Genomic DNA, 24031 nt, shown 5'->3' on the forward strand with positions numbered 1-24031 from the left:
AAAAAACTGGCCTTCATACACTAAACGACTGAGGATCATACACTACCAAAGTTAGTCGTTCCGATCACAACAAACTCACGCAGAAACGTGCGCCTTGTTGCTAGGAGACGCGTGACAAATGAAAACAATATGTGTTCTAAAATCGGTTCAAAATATCAAACATGTTTGATCTCCTCCGACTGGATGGAATCAGAGTCAGAAGCTAAAACATCAGAGTCTGTGACCTTCACACTAACATTACGTGATTCCCAGACTGTAAACCAGCGGAAAATTGGGGCAAAAATCACATAGTGTATTCCAGGCTTTGGTCGTTTTCAGGGGTTTAAGTGAGCGCCGATTGTTTTGACAGCATTGTCGCTTGTACACAAAAATGTTTTTAAAATCGCAAGGAAAGACCTTTCCGTATTTAGTACATTGTGGTCGTGTAAACCGGTGACGACCGCACAGAGTATTTCAGAAGCGCAGTGAAGTCACTTGACCGGGATTATAGTTTGCTTATTATTATTAATTGCTTTTTACTGAATTTAGTCTAAAGTTGTGTTCATTTGCGATTATTATGATGAACTTTTGCTGGTCACAGAGTATCTGCAACAATACAAACAGTGTTGTGGGTAAGACAGCTTGGAACTTGGCTCAACCAATCAGAATCAAGGACCGGAACCATCGTTTTATAATTTAAAATTTACAAGAAAATATTTATTTACTTATTTTTTCAAATAAGTAACGCAAGTAACTTTGTTTCCCCATTAATTCGCTGGCAGATCTCCTGTCCTGTGTTGAGAGAAATTGGGAGAAAGTGCAGAGACAGAGGCACTTCCTTCAGCCGGAGGCTTATTAATTTCACTTTTGGCGTGAGAGGGCCCATACAGTCGCCAAAACATAATAAATTACTTACATAAAAACGAATGCTGTCAAACGATTAATCGCGATTAATCGCATCCAAAATAAAAGTTTTTGTTTACATAATATATTATGTATATATAAATACACACACATGCATTTATATATTTCAGAAAAATATGTTATGTTTATATATTAAATATATTTATATAACATATAAGTTATATTAATATAAATATATACATGTAAATATTTTCAAAATATATATACATGCATGTGTTTGTATTTATATATGCATAATAAATATACACACTACACACACACATATGTAAACAAAAACTTTTATTTTGGATGTGATTAATCGTTTGACAGCGCTAATAAAAATTAACGCAATTAGTTACTTTTTTATGGAGTAACAATATTGTAATTTAAAAGTACACTGAATACAAAAGTCAGTGGAAAAATACTATTGCGTTTTTATTGAGGGTACCACGGTGATGCTAACTTATGGGTCAGCCTAATAAAGTATGCACTTGCTGTTGGTAGATCTTGGACCTGACACAAAGGAGAATTCATACTTCTGTTAATCGGTCAATTTTGGCATGATTATAGGCCAGCAGGGTTACTGAGTGGCTAATAGGAGTTATCAGCTTAGCCAATATACTGTATTAGCTCTCATATTAGCAATGGTCTCCAATGCACGGTGGTAAACGTGTTAAATACCTCATACTGGAAAGGATCTGGAGCACTGCAGTGTATCTCTGAGCCCAGCAGATGGCAGGAAGTGTTTGTATTTGCAGAAACACCACGTCATGCACTCAGGTTATGCAACTAAGGTTTACTAGGGTACGTAACTATAGCATTGCTGCTTTATTGTCGACGTGGAAATCCAATCCATACGACCGAGTTGGCATTAAATCTAATCTGAGCTACACACTGCCGTTTTGGAGTCATTCAGCTATGCAAACAGTCTTTACTAAAGTTCTAAAGCCACCATCATGATAAAATCAAACGTTTTAGAGGTATAACAGCACATACGCCCTCGAGACCTGGAATGACCCTTCGGTTTTTCTTTTAATCCATGCTCTGTGCTGTCATGGTGAAGAAAACTGAGGCAAATACCAGCTGTGTGACCACTGCCAGTGACAGAAACTAGGTCACCGTGTGTGCCTCCGATAAAACATTCACTCATAATTCACATTCAAGCACACAGACAGAGGCCAGGCCACTAACTCCAAGCCTTTATTGGGTTAGATGAGCTTAATGAAGACATACATCAGCGTGCAGAAAGAGCCACATACTGTACATATACTGTATATATATATATATATATATATATATATATATATATCCCATGAATCTGCAGTCAATCGACTACAGTGAAGTATTGGCTACAGCCGCACTAATTCACCAATCCTGAATAGTGAACACATACAGTGATACATTGAAAGATGAAGTGTGCCGTTTCTATGCCATTAGCAAAACCACACGGAATTGCAAAAATAGCTTCAGTTTCTGAAGAAACTCACCGCCTCTGCTGTTGGCATATTGAGCAGAATTTGTCTGAACTTTTGGCCTTTCTTAAAGTCACATGTCTTTGGCAACACAAAAGCCAATGAAGAATGAGTTTAGCCGACTTGACACATATCCAACAAAACACTAATGAACTAAACGGTAACTGTGCTATAACATGAGTTATGTAACAAGGTCCAAAAGTTTGAGACCATAAAATCTGAAGACGAAGATATAAATGTAAAACTAAGAAAATGAACAAGAAGTCTTTAAAATTCTGCACTAGTGTGAATTTGTGACTTTTTAAAGTGGTATCTCATTTACTCGCCCTCATGTTGTTTCAAAACTGTACAACTTTCTTTGTTCAGGAAAATTATGTTAACTTTCGAATTTAACCTTTCAATTGTAATGGCAATGAAATAACTGGGAAATAAAAGAAATGTATTAATTTGGTAAAGAATGCGAAATTATCAGCAGACTCGGAATGTTGGACTCCACTGTATTTCCATATACACTTTCCCTTTTGTTAGATTAAACATTCATTTATCTGAGAGTTGGCCAGTGCAATAGGCACAATCTAATTTCTCATTTATTTTAATTTGGCCTGTTCATAAATCAGAGTGTCACTGAGGTTGTATATTACAGGTTATAAATCAGTGTAGCACAGTTAACAATGCAGGCACAAAAACAGACATCGCAGAGAACAAGGAGGAGTGAGCAGACGAGCGAAATCAGTCCGTGTCTGGAAGAAGAATCAGGGAAAGAGAGAGCAAGAACACACAGGAAATGTAAGATGATATCCCATCAGCCTTAGCAAGAGTTAAAGCTGTGCTGGGCGTCTCTCTCCACACACACACGCACACTCCACCCGGCAGAGAGCAAACCATTTACATCAGATCTGATTTGTTGCAAGAGCAGACAGAGGAAGCTGAGCAGAGCTTAGGCCTAATGCAGAGAGAGAGAGAGAGACACAGACACAAAGAGAGAGAGTGAGTTTGTTCATAAACGCACATGAAGACACTCACATCTGTTAGTATCTCAAGATTCAACCTGATTTGAACTGTAAGGATTTGTTTTGTTAGTATATATTAATGTATTAAGGTTGATTTAGTGATGACCAATAGAATTACCCAATTAAACACACGTTAGATATGAAATGCAAGTCACACTGGTTTCTGCAAAAACTGGTTTCTCACTGAAATAAATGTTTAGCATCATAGCTCACGGTAGGCAAATTTCTACATTATAAGTTAAAAATATATATGGAGAAAATGAATGGACTTTTGACTTCTGGAATACGACTCTATTGCACTCTTGATTTGGAGCTTCTGCTTTATAATCACAGATGTTTAATTATATGGTCTACAATAGCTGTGCAGTACACAGGATATGCCATCAGCAGGGGACGACGGCCACTTTGGCACACTGAAGAGGCTGTCTCGGTCTCATTTTTTAAAGTGATGTCAATCCAACAGCCGGATAACACAGCATTATTATTGTATCCCTGGAGTCTAAGTGTTAATCATTTTGTTTTGCAATTCAAGCTTTACTCTGTGTGTTTAATTAAGATTGTTTCAAATGATGAATATTTAATCATAGAAATACTATCTAATATTTAATCAAATAATATATACAGAACATACATATGTGACCCTGGACCACAAAACCAGTCATAAGGGTCAGTCTTTGGAAATCTGAAAGCTGCATAAATAAGCTTTCCATTGATGTATGGTTTGTTAGGATAGGACAATATTTGGCTGAGATACAACTATTTGAAAATCTGGAATCTGAGGGTGCAAAAAAATCTAAATATTGAGAAAATCGTCTTTAAAGTTGTCCAAATGAAGTTCTTAGCAATGCATATTACTAATCAAAAATTAAGTTTTGATATATTTACAGTAGGGAATTTACAAAATATCTTCATGGAACATGATCTTTACTTAATATCCTAATGATTTTTGGCATAAAAGAAAAATCTATAATTTTGACCCATACAATGTATTGTTGGTTATTGCTACAAATATACCCCAGCGACTTAAGACTGCTTTTGTGCTCCAGGGTCACATATGAGAAAAACATGCACTGATGTATGGAGCTCCGCATATGACAAAAACAAGATATTGTGACCAAATATGGCCCCCCTAAAGCCAGGGAACGAATTAGCACAATGTGGCAACAATTGAATTCTTAACCTCTTAAATTCTTGACTTGGGACTCCGTACCTTTGAATATTTTACAACAGGACAAGGAACATGAATTAAGAAAGAAAATATGGTAGATTTTGATTTCATGCAAATTGATAATGTATGTTTAATGCAAGTATGGTGTAATGCTGTTAGCAGTTTGGCCATTTCACTAACTTACACTACTTTGCTAACTTTTGCCATATGCCACTCTTCAAAACAAAGATATGTTAGCCAACCCAAAATGGACAGGTATACAGACTATTTCTGATTGGCGAATAAGTGATATCTGTCAGATAGCAGGGAAATTTTATGAGTGTTATTCCAAAAAACCACTTACTACGGAGACACTAAAGGGACAGGGTGATGGTAAAAAAAAATGAGGTGGACGGTAAAATTATATTTCAATGCTTTTGCGTTCTCTTGCATAATGTTTGCGTTCACCCAAGAAATGCATGCATTAGCTCACAAAATTTTTGTATTCCCTCAAGAAAAGTTCATGTCATTTTGCAGAAGAACACAAATGTTTTGTGGGAGAATTCAAAGTTTCTTGTGGGAACGCAATACTTTTGCGAGAGAATGCAATGTTTGATACGGGTATACGCAACTTTTGCAAAAGAGAGCGAATGTTTTTTGAGAGATCACAAAGTTTCTTGGAGAGCGCAACACTTTTGCAAAAGAACACAAATGTTTTGCGAGAGATTGCAAAGTTTCTCGTGGGAACGCAATACTTTTCATTAGAAAGAACACAAATGTTTTGCGAGAGATTGCAAAGTTTCTCGTGGGAACGCAATACTTTTCATGAGAAAGAACACAAATGTTTTGCGAGAGAATGCAATGTTTAATGCGGGTACCCAACTTTTGGGAGTGCAACACTTTTGCAAAAGAATGCAATGATTCTCGCAGGAACGCAATACTTGTGCAAAAAACGCAAATGTTTTGCGAGAGAATGCAATATTTCTTGGGGGAACCCAATACTTTTGCAAGAGAACGGTTCGTGAGAGAACACACGTTTTGTGAAAAATGCAAAGTTTCTTGGGGGAACTCAATAGTATTTGTGAGAGCTTGCAAATTTTTACGAGACATGCAAAAGTTTCTCAGGGGAACGCAGTAATCTTGCATCTTGCAATACAAAGAATACAACGTTTCTCGGAGAAATGCAATACGTTTGCGAGAGTATAATTTTTCTTCCCATCTCATATTTTTTTCATCACCATGTCCCCTTAGGAGCTTCATACACTTAAAGCAGTTTAACATGACAAAGATATTACTAACTCACCCCATTCCACTCCACACTGCCCTCTTCTCCGGCGTCATTGCTGCAGTCGTACTTCACGCTGGAGATGGATGCAGTGCTCCTCCGCCTCTCTCCATCTCTCTGAGGATCCACTGCCGCTCCCTGACACACACACACACACACACACACACACACGTTACAAAGACATCATGTGTCCCAGCATACGCCGCTATGATTCTCACAGATGTTGCACCTGTCTGCGGGACCTCATGGCACACTCCTCTAGGGTCTCAGCCGCCTCTATTTTCCCCTGCTTACGGTACAGAGCACCCAGGTTCCTCAGCGTGGTGTTTACCGTGGGGCTGTGTATGAAAAAACACAGTCTCATATAATTCCCAACACGTTTAATATTCAGACTAGGTTTGCATTTCTGAAGAAAGTAGCAGCAATTGCAAAAAAGAAACTATTTCATCTTTTTTTTCAAGTGACATTCCTTTAAGCTGAAGTTTCAGCTGAATTAACTGCAGACAGCAGTTTTAGCTGTGGGGCAGGTACGTTTGGGTAATTGTAGCTGCTTTTTCTCACCTGTTCACCTTGCAGGCTTTGTACCAGCCACCGTATTCCCCATAATGATTCCCATCTGCCAGCTTTCCCTGAGAGAAAGGAGGAGGAAAACACACAGAGACAGACAGTGAAGTCTCAAAATCTTCTCAGCTGTCAATCATCCAGACAGGGATACTGTGTTTGCTGTAAATACATATAGACTGGGTACAGACAGCCACAACCTCCCTTCAAAACATTTACAGTACAGGTTGTGGAAAGGCACGGGGAATTAATTAGTCCTTTACGAAGTCTATTGTCAATGTGTCTGATGAAACCCAGCCAAAGAACAAGATACAGAGGCAGAAATATGTTGTTGAGGCATTTCTTTTCAGCCAGGACTGAAAAATTCAAAATACTGGCAGACTGAGGAGAACCTGCCAGGAGTTTCAGCTGTTTCAATATGACAGTAACCCTAATCTGAGCAGCAAAACAGCCATAAAGGACAAGAAAGTGACCGTTCTCTTGTGGCCTACTCAGGGCTCAACCTAAATCCCATTGAGAATCTGTGGAGTGACTGCAGTGCAGTCCTTATTCAGAGTTGTTTGGATTCGTTTCCTCTGTTTGTAAAAAGCTAGAATTGTGTTTTCAATTCAGGCTCTGTGCAACAAAAGGTGAATATATTGAAAGCGGGTGGTGACTTTCTGTACCCACTCTATCAGCTTCCCATATGAGCATCTTAGCATTTCACACGCACGCACGCACTCACTCACTCACACACACACACACACACACACACAAACATGCATGTGCTGGCCGAAACCTACTTTGCTCTCTTGTCTTTCCTCAGCATGCATCCAGATGGGTTTATTTTCAGCTGCAGACACAGAGAAACAGTTCTGCTACTGTAGTCAGCCATTACAAAAACACAACATGGTAAAAACGGCCAAATACCGTAGTTACTACTGTAAAATCATAATTATTTTTATTTTATTTTTTATAAATCTAGCCAGGGAATTGCTAAGCTGTTTCTAAGGCATTCTGAATGCCTTTTTTCGATGATATTCTAGTTTCTAGATATGACTGGGTTCCTCCTACAATTTCAGATTTAGGTTACAAAGGTTATTGGAGTTTCATAGTTAAGTTTTATACTTGTTAAAATCACTATGTATGGAAGCTTGTTTCCATAACTGAATAAAACTAAAAAAAGGTAATTGCTACTTTTTATCTTACAATTCAGACTTTTTTTCCCAATTGTGTGATACAAACTTGAAATTCTTTTTTTCTAAAAAAAATGCAAGACATAAATTCGCAATTGCAAGTTATGACGTCAGAATTGCAAGATATAAACTCAAAATTGTAAGAAAATAGTCAGTCCTTTTTTTCGTTGAAATTGAACTTTATTACTAACAATTGCAACTTTTTATCTCACACTTCTGTTTTTTTTTCGCAATTCTGTGACAAAAACTCACATTTCAGACTTTTTTCTAAAAAATGCAAGACATAAATTCGCAATTGCAAGTTATGACGTCAGAATTGCAAGATATAAACTCAAAATTGTAAGAAAATGGCCAGTCTGTTTTCATTAGAATTGGGTTTCGTTACTCAAAATTGCGACTTTTTATCTCACAATTCTGAGAAAATGAGACATAACTGCACGAAAAATGTCAGAATCGTGAGATATAAACTCACAATTGTAAGAAAAAAAAAAATCTGAATTGCGAGAAAAAAGTTAGAATTGCAAGTTTTGCGATAACTACGTGTATATATATCTCACAATTCTGACTTTATAACTTGTAATTGTGAGTTTATATCATGCAGTTCTGAGAAAAAAGTCAGAATTGTAAGATAAAAAGTCGCAAAGTACCCATTTTTTTAAGTGTCGGAAACGGGCTTCCATACGTATGGGATCTAACAATAACTGAAGTAACTACATTCTTGAAGTTCTGTCATTTACCAACAGTCCACCAGGAGAACATGTATTAAAAATGTCAAGAGCACAAAATAAATTTGGCGTGAACGTATGAAACAGAAAATATAGAAAAACGAAGAAATCAATCAAGTTGATTTATTGAAATCAAGTGTGAAATCGACATTAAAATGATTAACAAAATCATATAAACAACACACAAATTGGCCTATTCTGAAGGGATAATCAATTTTCTCATATTAAAGAACACAAAATAAAATGACAAAAAAAGGATGAGATTGTGAAAATAAAAGAAAGTCACAAATGACGTAATGCAGAACGTCACCTGAAAGTTGTACAGCTTCCAAGTAATCACAGATAAAAACCATCTGTTCAGTTGTTCGTACAGTGCTTTGCACTTTTGCTTTCGCATTTATATTGGAGACATTCACATTGAATATTTTGCCTGGCACAGGCAAGCAGTTCACTAATATAGCGTCCATATTTGAAAGTCAATTCATCTTCACAGAAAAACATATATACATATATGGCAAGAACATGTAAGATTTAGTCCCAAACCCTATATTTGATGGTATTAAAAAGATGTTTTATCTGTTGTGTTTGCTCCTGGATTTCTGTGAAATCCACGGCTCACAGTGAATGGTAGTAAACCAGAGGTCAGGTGTGCAGAAAAGTCATCACCAGGTCATGGCTGGCGAGAGGTCATCAACACGCATCATTCCGCAATGACAACAGTTCAGTTTCATAGCATTGCCAAAGAAAGAAAAAAAAATCCCGTTTGTGAGAAAGCATGCAGGCTGTCAGCTAATGAATAATGAAGAGCCATACTCAAGCAATGATCGTACCATCTACAGATCCAAACTCTTTCTCGTGGGCGCGCGTCAGGATCTCTTTGTAGAGGATCTCAGCTTCCTTGTACTTGCCCTGTTTCAGATAGCATGAAGCCTGCAGGGAAAATATTAAAGAAGCAATTTTACAATTATGACATACCCTTAAAAAAAGGAATGTGTACAATTATTTCTATTACAGGTTATATGAAGTACGATATGTGACCCTGGACCACAAAACCAGTCATAAGAGTCAATTCTTTGATATAAATAAGCTCTCCATTGATGTGTGGTTTGTTAGGATCGGACAATATTTGGCTGAGATGCAACTATTTGAAAATCTGGAATCTGAGGGTGCAAAAAAATCGAAATATTGAGAAAATCGTCTTTAAAGTTGTCCAAATGAAGTCCTTAGCAATGCATATTACTAATCAAAAATTAAGTTTTGATATATTTACGGTAGTAAATGTACAAAATATCTTCATGGAACATGATCTTTACTTAATGTTATTGCTACCCAGCGACTTAAGACTGCTTTTGTGCTCCAGGGTCACATATGTTTTAACATAGATCTCTTAGATCTCTTATTCAGGTGACCAACCTAAACACGAGCAAAATCTGCATAGGGAACTTTTTCACAATCACACAAAATTATACACAAAATTTGTAGTTTCCAACTGAAATGACTGTATTTCACCCCAAAAATTCTGTAAAATACTGTAAATGTGACCTTTACTTTGGGACCGCTAAAAAAGTATATTCTATATAGCATGAATGGATGTAGTATGATTGTAATCCAGACATACTACATACTACAGACATCGGATGGACACTTCAGAATATCACCAGAACTAGTAAGTCATGCAGGTACTGTTTTATGAATACTGCAAATTTGGACATTTCATCTACTACACTGAAAATAATTTGGTATAGGAAAATTTTTTACTTAGAAATTGCTAGTAAAAGTCACAATTAATTACAAAGAAACAGCAAGTAATTGTGAATTAAACGAAATTTTGAAGTACAAAATCTGATATGGTATTTTCTTGTAAAACATGCTCTAATAAACTAAAAATAATTTTTCCAGTATATATAGTAGGGAGGTATTCAATATCAGACGCGGCGCAAGTGTGCTTTTTCAGTGATAATTACGTACAACCAGAGAGAAGTGTGTGATTTGTTTATTTCAACTTATTTAGTTGTAGAAATGTGAGGCTGAATGCATGAAAACCTAACAATATGCAATAAAGTAGTGAACTTAGTTAAATGCTAATGCTTACTGCTTTCCCATCATCAGCGAAGTGGATAGTAGAAGTATGCAAATTAGCATGCATATCTTTCCTCTTTTAAACGGGATGACTTTTTTCATTAGATAATTGCATTTAGTAAATCGTTCTGTAGTAGGAAGATTCAGAATATATTTCATATTAAATTATCCAACACTTTGTGTATGCTTATGTATCATATATTAGTAGTTAAATCTGCTTAATAATAGTAAACAACTGGCTACACAGACAGAGTGACTTACAGTACATTTTAACCACTCTACAAGCAATAATAATTTAGTTTGCCATGTACTGTAGAAGGAAAGCTCTTGTTTATGTTCCCAACATGTGGTTGTGTGTGTGTGTGTGTGTGTGTGTGTGTGTGTGTGTGTGTGTGTGGTAAGAAGGAAGCATGCAGTCTGTCAGCTAATGAATAATGAAGAGCCATACTCAGGCATTGATCGTACCATCTACAGATCCAAACTCTTTCTCGTGGGCGCGCGTCAGGATCTCTTTGTAGAGGATCTCAGCTTCCTTGTACTTGCCCTGTTTCAGATAGCATGAAGCCTGCAGGGAAAATATTAAAGAAGCAATTTTACAATTATGACATACCCTTAAAAAAAGGAATGTGTACAATTATTTCTATTACAGGTTATATGAAGTACGATATGTGACCCTGGACCACAAAACCAGTCATAAGAGTCAATTCTTTGATATAAATAAGCTCTCCATTGATGTGTGGTTTGTTAGGATCGGACAATATTTGGCTGAGATGCAACTATTTGAAAATCTGGAATCTGAGGGTGCAAAAAAATCTAAATATTGAGAAAATCACCTTTTCTTTGTAGAGGATCTCAGCTTCCTTGTACTTGCCCTGTTTCAGATAGCATGAAGCCTGCAGGGAAAATATTAAAGAAGCAATTTTACAATTATGACATACCCTTAAAAAAAGGAATGTGTACAATTATTTCTATTACAGGTTATATGAAGTACGATATGTGACCCTGGACCACAAAACCAGTCATAAGAGTCAATTCTTTGATATAAATAAGCTCTCCATTGATGTGTGGTTTGTTAGGATCGGACAATATTTGGCTGAGATGCAACTATTTGAAAATCTGGAATCTGAGGGTGCAAAAAAATCGAAATATTGAGAAAATCGTCTTTAAAGTTGTCCAAATGAAGTCCTTAGCAATGCATATTACTAATCAAAAATTAAGTTTTGATATATTTACGGTAGTAAATGTACAAAATATCTTCATGGAACATGATCTTTACTTAATATCCTAATGATTTTTGGCATAAAAGAAAAATTGATAATTTTGACCCATACAATGTATTGTTGGTTATTGCTACAAATACACCCCAGCGACTTAAGACTGCTTTTGTGCTCCAGGGTCACATATGTTTTAACATAGATCTCTTAACAATGCATGAGCCTGGTTTGTTGTGCAAACATGAGTGCCGATTATATTCACCAGGTTGTTTTTGGTCTTGGCGACATTGGGGTCGTCGGGTCCCAGTGTTTTCTCGTAGATATCTAGAGCCCTGCAGTAATAATACTCCACCTCCTCATACTTCCCCTGATTCTGACAGAGCAGAGCCAGATTATTCAGCTGCTTGGCCACGTTTGGGTGCTCCCGCCCCAACACCTGAGCAACGAAAGAGAAGAGAGAGGAATCATTACAATACGGCTGACTAGTCACAGAAGACATGATTATTCAGATATCATTGTAATCAGTTGACACGACACAAGCAGGCCAGGTTTTAGTGAGAGTACCTTCTCTCTGATCTCCAAGGCTCTCTTGCACAGTGGTTCTGCTTCCTTGTATTTTCCTCTCTTTCCGTACAGGACCGCCAGGTTGTTGAGGGTGGCCGCCACCTGGATTAGTCATGGAATATGGACACTGATTATTACAGGGTGCAGTGTGGATCCAGACAGAATGCCTTTGTACTGTTCATGGACCATTTGCCATAAATATAACAAAAGCTTTCTCAAAAATCACAGGCTCCAATCTGATTGCCTGGCTTTACTCAATGATGTGAAAAGTGCCATCGTTCCTATAGGTCTATATAGAACTAGTTTCTTGATTTGAAGTTTGCAAGACATTCAAGGCACTGAATCTTGGAAGACATTTAGTAGCAAATCTAGTGGATAGTAACCCAAGCACAACTGTATATGCACCCTGTTTTTAGTGTAATATGTGTTTTGTAGTACTTACAGCTGGGTGGTCATTGCCCAGGGTCTTTTCTCTGATTGACAGGGCATCATTAAGGAGATGAGCAGCTTCCTTGTATTTATTCTGGTCCCTGAGTAAAAAGAAATGCAATAAATTCTCATTTCGAGATGCTTATTTCAGTAGGTCTAGTGGGCAATCTTCTTTCTATGGAAGCCAATTTCCGCCACTGAATAAAAAATAAAGTGCGAGATATAAATTCGCAATTCTGACTTTTTTCTTAGAATTGCATGATATAAACTCACAATTGTAAAAAAATAGTCTCTTTTTTTCCTCAGAAATTATAACTTTCCTCAGGACTTTATAACTGGCAATTGCGAGTTTATATCTTACAATTGCGAGAAAAAAAATCTGAATTGCGAGAAAAAAAGTCAGAATTGTGATATATAAACTTTTTTCCTCCGAACTGAACTTTATAACACACAATCGCGAGATTGTGTCATGTATCACATGTGATAAAAAGTCGCAAATACCTTATTTAATTTTTTATACAGTGGCGGAAACGGGCTTCCATATCTTTCACTTAAATATTATTCTAAATTCAATAAAGGAGAATTAGTTTTCCATGACAACATGACAAATTAGGCAAATTTGCAAACAGAATTGCCAGTTCTGACAGAGGATGCTGAAAACAATGAGGAATTGAAAATATATATATATATAAAATATGACATAATTTGATGAAATGTAAAGAATGATTAAGTACATCCCAACATAAACAGGCCCAGACAGAATCTGCGGATTTACTTTGTACTTTATTCAATCTTTTCTGGTGAAGCTGGTTGAAGGAAGTCTTGCTGATTAAAGAAAGTAAGTTCTGTCCTCATTTACTCACAATCACATCACTCTAAATCCAACTAAAGCAATAATCCCCGTGAAGCCGTGGTTTACAGTGAATTTATAACAGCTAAGGGGTGTTGTTAGACGTGAAGCAGAGTGCCTAAAACCCCCTTAGCTGTTATAAATTCACTGTAAACCACGGCTTCACGGGGATTATTGCTTTTATAAAACGGTTATTCCATATACGTAGTAAGGTTTCACAAAATAAAACAGAGCAAATAAAGTGTAATGATATTAATAAAAACAGTATTCTTCCACCAAACAATGTAGTTCCTCAGAAACAGTTGTGGTTCCAACAAAGTGGTTGCAGAGCAACACACAGAAGTAAACAAAGGTGTGTGTTTGTAGAGTAATTTACAACAGCTTCGAACGTGGCTCAACCAATCAGAATCAAGCACCGGAACTTTACGTTTTTTAAAAATCACTTTATTTCTTCAGTGGAACACAAAAGAAGAAATTTTGAAAAATGCACCGGTTGTTTTGTGAATGCATTTACAAATAATGGAAACTGGAGCTTCAAAGATGAAGCTAATACACTATAAAAGTGACACAGTAGTCCAAATGACTTGTGCACTAAATGACATGCTTTCTGAAGTAATAAGTCATTATGTGTTCAATGAAAATACGGACATCTGCCCTACTTTTAAAGATAGCCATGTTGACCATTTTAATGATGCTTTTGTGTCCTTTATGATGCTAGAAAGCTACAGTGCCTGTTTACTGTTATTTTTCAAAATGTCTTTTTTTGTGTTTGATGTAACTATAAACATACAGGTTTGTAATGACATGGGAGTGGAGTAATTAATGACATGCATCTACACACGAGCAAGCACACGCACCTGTAGACCAGAGCCAGGATGTTGAGCATGGTGGCTACATCGGGATGGTCGTGTCCAGAGGTTTTCTCCAGGTCCTCCAGAGCCTGTTTGCAGAGAGGCACGGCCACCTCGTAGCGGCCCTGAGCGGCGTACTGGATCACCAGGTTATGGAGGGTCCTGAGGCGCACTGGGATCTCATACCCACCCTGCTGAGCGGCAGCAAGCCCGGCGCTGTTGTGCCGGTGTGAGACTGAAGGGGGCGACAGAGAGTAACACCATTAATATCCAAAATATGAATTGTATGGTTTCTCCAGCTCTGTCTCAAATGCCATTCTTGTGGTTAGCCTCAAATCCACACTTTGGTAATGCAACGCCGCATTGACTATTGGGTAGTACACCAACATACCAACATGGCATCCACACACATCAATGCAAAAGGACTGAAAGGACATGCAAAAGTAATGAGACGGCCAAATTCACATCAAATGTGCCATACAGTGTCAGTAGTGCTAAATGCTAACAAGCATTATGGCCTGTTCACACCAAGAACAACTATAACTATAACTATATTAACGACCATAGCGTTCTTTTTTATTATAAGCAGACACTGCCTTTATGCCATCTGGTGCTTTTGGTGCTTGAGCTCTTTAATATCTGTTAACTGATGAGAAAATGCACTGAAATGAAATGTTTGTAATTCTTAAATGTTTTGGTACACAGACCAAAGCTTGGGCGCTTTTTAAAGAAAATACTCAGCGGGTTAATGCTGAAGTGAAAGCGTAAAAAGGTTTAAGAAGTGTGAGTCTGTTGTAAAGCAAATGCACTGCACCAAACTTTGTTTTACATTTTATACAAAATATATATTTTACAAAATAAATTGGACTCTGAAAATCAAAGCCATATGTCTAATCAAGTTGAGTTCCGAATTTGAAGTTGATATCACAAAAATTGAAGTTCCTGGCAGATTTTGTTTAGGTGATGCTTTCTCCTGTCACAAATTATTACATATCTGTCACGTTTCACTTTTATTTCAAAATTGTTGCCAAAAATGGAACCTTGAGTATCAGACCTTTCCACCGATATGTTTTGATAAGCTTAGAAAAATATGGTAAAGCAGCATCCAATTTGAATACAGCTTTCACAGGATGACTTTTGAGTGCACTGAAGCTTTTGAATTATACCTAATTTAATATGCTAGAAATAAAATATGTGTTAAGGAAAAAGGCAATCGATGTAGAGCTGCCAAGTGTCCTACTAAAAGGTAACAGGTGAAAGTTATGTTGAATCCAATAAAAAATCGTTCATCAGCTGGAAAAAAAAATCATTCTGAAAGTGAATAGCGAAGTCCACACTACAAGTTGTAATGTGGATTTTGCTATTCTTATAGAATTAGGGTGATTATTGTATCATTTTTGTACTTCCTTACCCTGGTCGTCTTCATCATTGGGAAACAAATCGTCCAGGGCATCTCTGGGAGTCTCACTATTTTTCTCTTCCTAAAACAAAATCGAATAATTTATTTTTTAAATATTCAATTTAGCATGATTCTTGTTTATATACAGTCTGTGCTGCTCTGTTTCTATTAGTTTTATATATTAAATCATTTCTAGAGTCAGCTGCATCTGTCCATGCATGACTGTCTTTAAGGCTTTTAATGGCTCCATTCATTCAGGAAGTAACTGCATGAAACAGCCTTTAATGAAATATAAATGACAAGCTGGAGGCAACTGTCATTTTAACAGATAGAGTGTCTTCAAATGCTTGCAATGCAGAAAGAGAAGAATGAAAAACATTGGACTGAAGTAAAGGAGAGGATCTTCTGTTTGCCAAGGAATACAATTTACTAATTCATCACGCAGTAACAACGAAGATCTTCTTTGTAACATCTCCATCCAGCAAAACAGAGTCATCAGTTCAAACTGACAATAAATCAATGCTGGCTACACTTACAGGAAGAAGGACACGGCTCATTTCCCAAGAAAAGCCAGGCTATTGCTGCAGAGGAGATTTAAGCCAGAAAAGTTCCCTTTTATTCATTTATAAGTCCACTTAGAATGTTAGTCCTGGGTTCTTGCACCAGAAACACTGTAATTCAGTTTTCTAATTTAGTAAATGACTTATAAATGTATTAAAATTAACTCAAGATCAAAACAATTCAAGGGATAAACTAAACTGAAATGATAATTATAAAAAAAAACGATATAGATATATTGTAAAAGAAAACAAAAATACTAAAAACACAACAAAATGACAAAACAAAACAAACTAAACTGAATAAAAAACAGAAAATGATAGATAGATGGATGATGGATAGATAGATAGATAGATAGATTGTGTGTTGGCCAGCTCGTCCCTCAGCCACTGGTTCTCCTGACAGAGCCGTCGCACCTGAGCACGCAGCTTCTGCTTCTCTGACTCCACTGCGTTCAGGTGGTTGGACAGTGCCATCATCACCTGATATGTGATATAGGTGATGTAATATTTTTGCATTATTAACTAGTTCAGCAATGGATGCTGACTTTCTACAGATTCTACAGACTGTCGTCGTCCCTCACCTGCGCTTCACCCAGGCCCAGCTCAATCATCTCCACAGACTTGCGCAGCAGGCTGGACTTCTCATGAACCAAACTGGCCTCCTCATCTTTCTTTAAGCACTGGATGGTCTCCACCAGACTCTGCAGGATGGAGTTGTGCTCGCTCCTGAGAGCTTCCAGACCCTGAATCACCAGTTTAGTGCTGGAGATTATCTCCTCCTGCGTCAGCTTCTCTAGTCTCTCCTCATGTGGGTAAACCATGGTGGACATGCTCTGTGAAGGAAAAGGCGCAGGATTGAGGGTTTGGAATGACCTATGAATTATTTCAATTATACCTCATTGTACTTCATTATTAGTGAACTTAAATTGCAATGTATTTCTAAATATGTTAATCCAGTAGTAGAACTTGCAACTAATTATTAATTGCTAGGAAAACATACATTACATATAAAAATGGCAATCTCCAATGTATACAAACATGAAGGATATCATAAGTCAGACACTACAGCATCATGAAAAATGAATATTCAATTTTAGATGTGCTAAAGATGACACTCCATTAACAATGCTATTAAATTATTAGTGTTTTTAGAGCAAGCATTTGTTACGTAATGTGGTTAATGTAGAAACTTAAATAGTAAGAAAATATACTTTTCTTATGTGCTCAGGAAACACAGGAAAAAACTTTTAGGAGGAAAACACAATCTACAAATGAGAACGGAATTTTCAAATCTGAACTGATTTTAAAACTATGGGAGACCACAGACACGAAGACGGTTTTAACCGACTTTTAGCCTTATAATCCTCTGAACGCGCACACTAGACGATTCGACCAGACCGCGAGACCACACACTTGTCGATTGTAGGAACGATTTCACAGTGACACGACATCTTACGGAGACTCGCGAGATCAAACGTGACTAGAGAAGAAAGACAAATAGAGGACAATCGACGTTGTCAGTGGGCTCTCCCAGCGCGTGTTATGTTTCACAGTGAAAAAAAAGTTCTCTAATCCAACATGCTACATTTCTTAATTAGGGTAATGAAAAACATTTGACTTCTATTCAGAAGCCAACAGCAAGAAGGCAGAGACTCATAAAATGGGAGGAGAACCTGCACCAGCATCACTGACAGATGAAGAGGAGATGGCCACAATACCAATATTAAATTAAAATCCAACAGGGAAAAGAATAATTTGTTGCTTTTGTATTTGTAGAACATAAAGATGACCAAATAAACTAAGCGGCTAACATTTCGATTAAATAATATGTGTATAGATAGATAGAGATACATTTATAAATTATATATATATATATATATATATACACGTGTGTGTGTGTGTATTCAAGCACTTTTCAGTGACATTCAAGCCTATTGTGTATCTTTTCATGTTTGTGTATCAATCTTAAACAGCAACTTAAATAAATGTAGGAAGGAAACAATTATAATGCTATAATTCAACCAAATTTCATGATTGTGGCAGCCCTATTTGGATCCCTTAATTGACCAAACTTGTCACAACAGCTTTGAGTTTTAAAAATCTGCTGGCTGTAAAGCATTTACACTTCAGCCTGACAACATCAGTCTCATGCTGTAATACCCATCCAGTCAGCCTCCAGTCATGTGAACGCACTCAATCAATAAAGCCTTGCATCCACAACACTGACCAATCACATGATGGATAATAGTCCTTTCTGTCTTATAATATAATAACCATTTATTAAAATACAACAACGAACAAACGTTCTATAATGCATCAACAGGCACAGCTAAGACAAGGCACAGCTGTTAGAAATAAAAATCCCCACTGTTGAGGCCTTTTGTGTAAACTACAACATTAAAGAAACAGTTCACCCCCCCCAAAAAAAGTAAATTTGCTGAAAATGTGCTCATCTTCAGGTATGGAGAAATGTAGCATTGCATCAGTGTCTCAGCACTGGATGCTCTGCAGTGAATGGGTGCCATCAGAATGAGAGTCCAAACAGCTGATAAAAACATCACAATAATCCACAAATAATCCACAGCACTCCAGTCCATCAGTTAATGTCTTGAGAAGACAAAAGCTGTGTGTTTGTAAGAAACAAAACCACCATTAACAGTTTTCAACCATCACTTAAATCACAAAATATTCTTCTTCTGATTCAGGCGAGATGGCTCACTTTTTCACTGGAGGGAGGGTTATTATGGATTATGGATTTTTATTTGAGTCAAAAACAACCGTTTAAAGTTAAAACATCTTAATGATGGATTTGTTTCTTACAATCAAGCAGGTTTTTTCTTCACAAGTGGATTATTGTGGTTTTTATCAGCTGTTTGGACTCTCATTCTGACGGCACCCATTCACTGCAGAGGAAGTGATGCAATGCTACATTTCTCCAAAACATTTTTGGGTGAACTAGTCCTTTAATGCAATGAACTTTAGAATCAACATAAAAAATCATCAGGTACTAAGAAGAAACAAACTCATCCTAATCTTGGATGGCCTGAGAGTGAGTTCATTGTTAGCAAATTTTCATTTTGGGGTGAGCTATTCCTTTAAGGTGAACAGTTTGGAAAATTTAAGGCTGAAAACACTACACATATTTTGTCCAGATTTTTGCCCCAATTTACAGTCAACGCTATAGTTGCTAAAATTCATAGTGAGTCAGTGGAGTTTGGGCAGTTGGAGTTTAAAGATTTCACAGGAAATTGCGTAGTGTATGATGGCCACAGATATTTTAGCTTCAGAATATGAATCCATCCAGTCATCGGAGATCAAATATGTTTAATATTTTCAGTCGATTTTTTTACACACGTTGTTTTCATTTGTTTGTTGTGAGTTCGTCATCGAGTTTGGAACAACTTGAAAGTCTGTGAGTGTGTGATCCTCAGTCGTTTAGTATATGATGGCCAGTTTTTCTCTTTAACCATTTACAAAGTTGGCAAGTGTTTTAAAATCTGCTCAGAGTGAGTGAATGTGTTCATGTATACTCTACTGAACGAACCGCTCATCCCTCTCTAATATCCATGGCAACAATGAAACAGAAATAGAACACAAATATTGAGTCAGTCTTGAAATCTGAGAGATGGAAAACACAAGGTGGATGTGCAGTGATGCCAGCATGGCTGTGCTATTAAAACTAACAGTATTAGTTCAGTATTAATTATGACTAACGGTAAAAAAATGGCCCTTGTTTTCTGTAAACATTGCATGTTACATTATAGAAAATGAAGATGCATTGTGACAATATTTTAATTTCACAGTCTTCATTATCATAATGCAGAAAAATTCCATTATTACTCTCATTACAGTAATGAGAAAATATTTTATTATTAGTTATTATTATATTATATTATTATATGCAGTATTCTGAATTCAATAACAGGCTAGAGCTAGATGTGATTTATGGCCTCTAATGCATATTACAGGCAAGTCCTTACCTGAAAGCTTCAAATGTATCTGGGTCGATGACAAATACGAATTTATCAAATTAAAAAGAAAAAATCGAATGTAAAACACAAAGTGGTATCATATTGGTCTTATACGGTTTGAAACTATTTTCAGCAAAAGTTTAAACTTAAATTCCCTACAACTTGAACATATGTGCAACATTTTTTTGGGAAGAAAATAATTAATACACCAAACTGCTTTTTTTATTTTCTTAGAATTTTTATAATGAGGCTTTTTCTTCATTATGATATCAGGGCATGTATAGCTTCCAAAAAAAAGAAAGAGTTTTAATTTAGAAATAAGTGTTAGAAAACATTCTACACTGAAAAATGGTGTAGCATTTACTTTCGAACCATTCTGACTCAAAAATGACTAGTAAATTTCACAAATAATTACAAAGAAACGGCAAGTAACACGTTGAATTAAATGTGACATTTTTAGATTACATTAGAGTTCATTTAGCAAGAAACTTAATTTCAGTGTATGAATGCATGTATGCATGAACTGCACTTTGATTGTAGTTTTTGCTAAATAAATACTGTTTATTTGTAGTTCAGTGTTGTTTATTATTAGTGATGTTCGCTAATTACGTTTGCTAATATTACTCAACTTTTGTGATTTGACTGATTAAACCGCTGCTGTGCTGTTACGTACAGTATTGCAGACACCACTAATAATGACTTCAGAATAGGGTTGTAACGATATACCGGTATGACGGTTTACCACGGTTTGAACGTGTACGGTTATCATACCGTAAACATTTGCATATCTACGGTTAAAAAATCTCGCCCGCGCACATGCAACTTATTTTGCTTCACTCTGCATTCACTCGTGCAGCGGAGAAAATGACAGAGACAGAGATTATATATAATCTCCATCTCCGCCGGAAAAAAAGTTAAAATCTGCAGTATGGGAATAATTCGGATATAAAAAAACGAACGCGGGGTTGTACTTGAGGACGGATCCAATTTGCAAAAAATGTGGACGCAAAGAGGCTGCAAAAGCAGGCAATACATACAACATGTTTGATCATATTCGCGGACACCATGCCTCCGTGCAGATGTGTGTCGCATACTCGCATTTATAAAAAGTTATAAGTTAAGGCCGTATGATTTCCGTGATGCAGAGGGAATCTGAAAAAAAAAAAACATTTTCAAATACACTCTGAAACTCAAAGGTCCGCTACAAGCCGTCAAAATAAAAGTTGGGTTTAACTTGAAATTATGACGAATATATTGGCATTGTGCAATGTACTTCAAAGTTATAATAACAACAATAATAATTTTCTGTATAATAATGCATTTATTTAAACATTATTTTTAAGGAATATCATGTTTGTCCATGTTTTAACGTAGTATACCTCTGTTGTGCCAGAACCTTGCCAAAAATAAAAGTTGTTACATTTTCATTTGATAACATTTTAAAACATTCATTCAAATGTTAAAGTGTGATATAGATATACATAAGGTGTATAGCTTTATTTTTTTATTGTTTAAAAAGAAGGGAGACTTCAATACTTTCATTAAAATTGTTTCAAGTTTGTTGTAATAAAGCATTTGTTCACTCAAACAACTTGTTCTTGTTCTTTTAAGAGTCATTGATACTGATAAGAATGATTGTTTAGTATATACCGTGATATTTTCGGAGACGATTATCATACCGTGGAAATATCATACCGTTACAACCCTACTTCAGAATAATTAAAACTGAGCATCCTCAGACACTACAGCACATCTGATCATTAATGCCTTCGCATTCTGTGCAGAATTCAGCGCTGACTTGTGAGTGGCAGTGAGCGAGCGTGTCGTGTAAGTGGCTCTTATCTAGACTGCATTATTGACATGAACTGTTTGCTGATCTTGTTTATAATATGTCCCTAACACATAAAGAATTAGGCTACATAAATTGTTGTTTAGTGTTTACTCTTTCAAATTGTGTTGAATTTACTATTATATGGTGTATCTTGTTTATAATGTGTCATTTTGTAATTTGTGGGTGTGTTTTGTTTTCTCCGTATGCTTCTGCATGTTTGTTGCAGCACATTACTGTAAACAGGCAGACAAACATTTTTCAAATATTAATAAGCGGTTTTGTTCAAATAAATAATAATTATTATGCCAAAATAACTTTTTTTTTTTTTTAGAATTTTTGCAACAAGGCTTTTTCTTCATTGATATCAATCCATTTTTGAATTGATAAAAAGAAGGGAGACTTCAATACTTTCATTAAAATTGTTTCAAGTTTGTTGTAATAAAGCATTTGTTCACTCAAACAACTTGTTCTTGTTCTTTTAAGAGTCATTGATACTGATAAGAATGATTGTTTAGTATATACCGTGATATTTTCGGAGACGATTATCATACCGTGGAAATATCATACCGTTACAACCCTACTTCAGAATAATTAAAACTGAGCATCCTCAGACACTACAGCACATCTGATCATTAATGCCTTCGCATTCTGTGCAGAATTCAGCGCTGACTTGTGAGTGGCAGTGAGCGAGCGTGTCGTGTAAGTGGCTCTTATCTAGACTGCATTATTGACATGAACTGTTTGCTGAAGTGAGGAGTGGCCGTGTCTACAGACAAACGCTCTAAACCTCTTCCTCCTGATGTAGAAACGAGCCGGCGGGGATGTGAGATACAAGACAGTCTGAGATTAACTCAAAATATAGGTTTATGTTAAATCCTAATCTTAAATCCATAGAATTATATACTCTCTGTGTGTGTGTGTGTGTGTGTGTATTTTTGCAACAAGGCTTTTTCTTCATTGATATCAATCCATTTTTGAATTGATATCTTCCAAGAACAATTTCAAGCTGAATTTGAATTCAGAAATAAGTGTTTTATATTGCAGTGCTGTTCATTACAGTATATCACGGTATAATGCATAAAGAATTGTGTAAATCGTTGTATAGTGTTTACTCTTTACTCAAATTTTGTTTTATTTATTATTTGTAAAATGATTTGTATTTATATTTAGGAGTGTTTACATTATTTTACGTTTACATAATGTATTCTGTGCATCTCGTTTAGAATGTGTCATTTTGTAATTACCTGTATTTTTTTTTTATTATTTCCTGTAATAATAACGGTATCGCTGGTGTAACCAGTCCTGAGTCAGGTCATAATCCTTATATTTTTGAAAACTTTGAATAAAACTAATGAATATAGATGCTACCACACAAAGCACAGTTTAGGGACATCATGTCTGAACACTGCAAGCAGCAGAAATGATGATCTCAAGCATGAGGTGAGCAGGGTGTAGTCAGAGACAGTAAACATTACCTCTGCTGCACTGTACTGAGTGTTTATGAGTATGGAAGTGTAGGTGTTGTTAGTCAGAGCAGGCTTTAGATCTGCTGTGATACTGTATGGGATGAGTGCGAGGATGGGGTGTTGTCCTGATGCATAACTGCTGATGCATGTGAGACACAGTCCATAGGTCACTCACTGTACAATCATCTGAGTTTATGACAGAACGCATAACCCTCATCACACAATACACTCGATATTACCAGCTCACTACCACAGAAAACCGCGGTTAAACAAAGCCCCAGAGCCCTTTTTTCCCTTCATAACACACCCATTTAAATGTAAGCTGAACATTACAGTATAAATGCAATGATTACCTCAGAGTATTAACTGTGTGTATTATTACAGACCCTCTCTGGTGCTCATTAACATATCATAACATACCTGTTACGATCACCGCTGCGTCCGCTGCACTAATGTCCGACACCGTACTAAATCAAGGCCAAACTAAGAGAAAACACATCCCATATCCAGAAGCGGACTAGGAGAGGTCAGCAGCACCGAGTACCGGACCGGTGTCTGCG

General features: G+C 36.5%; 1 protein-coding gene across 1 annotated transcript; it reads right to left on the reverse strand.

Moving 5' to 3' along the window:
• Positions 1-2196: 2196 nt before the first annotated feature.
• Positions 2197-24031, reverse strand: LOC107702256 (kinesin light chain 1-like). The gene is given in 14 exon segments (XM_016504515.1): positions 2197-3297; positions 5815-5934; positions 6026-6134; positions 6358-6425; positions 7140-7189; positions 10802-10901; positions 11813-11986; positions 12115-12216; positions 12557-12644; positions 14251-14471; positions 15639-15814; positions 16554-16683; positions 16785-17036; positions 23892-24031. Coding segments are annotated over 13 exon segments (1593 nt in total). The 5' UTR covers positions 17034-17036; positions 23892-24031; the 3' UTR covers positions 2197-3291.

This window comes from Sinocyclocheilus anshuiensis, unplaced genomic scaffold, assembly GCF_001515605.1.
Source record: "Sinocyclocheilus anshuiensis isolate Anshui unplaced genomic scaffold, SAMN03320099.WGS_v1.1 scaffold666, whole genome shotgun sequence".
NCBI classification, from domain to species: domain Eukaryota; kingdom Metazoa; phylum Chordata; class Actinopteri; order Cypriniformes; family Cyprinidae; genus Sinocyclocheilus; species Sinocyclocheilus anshuiensis.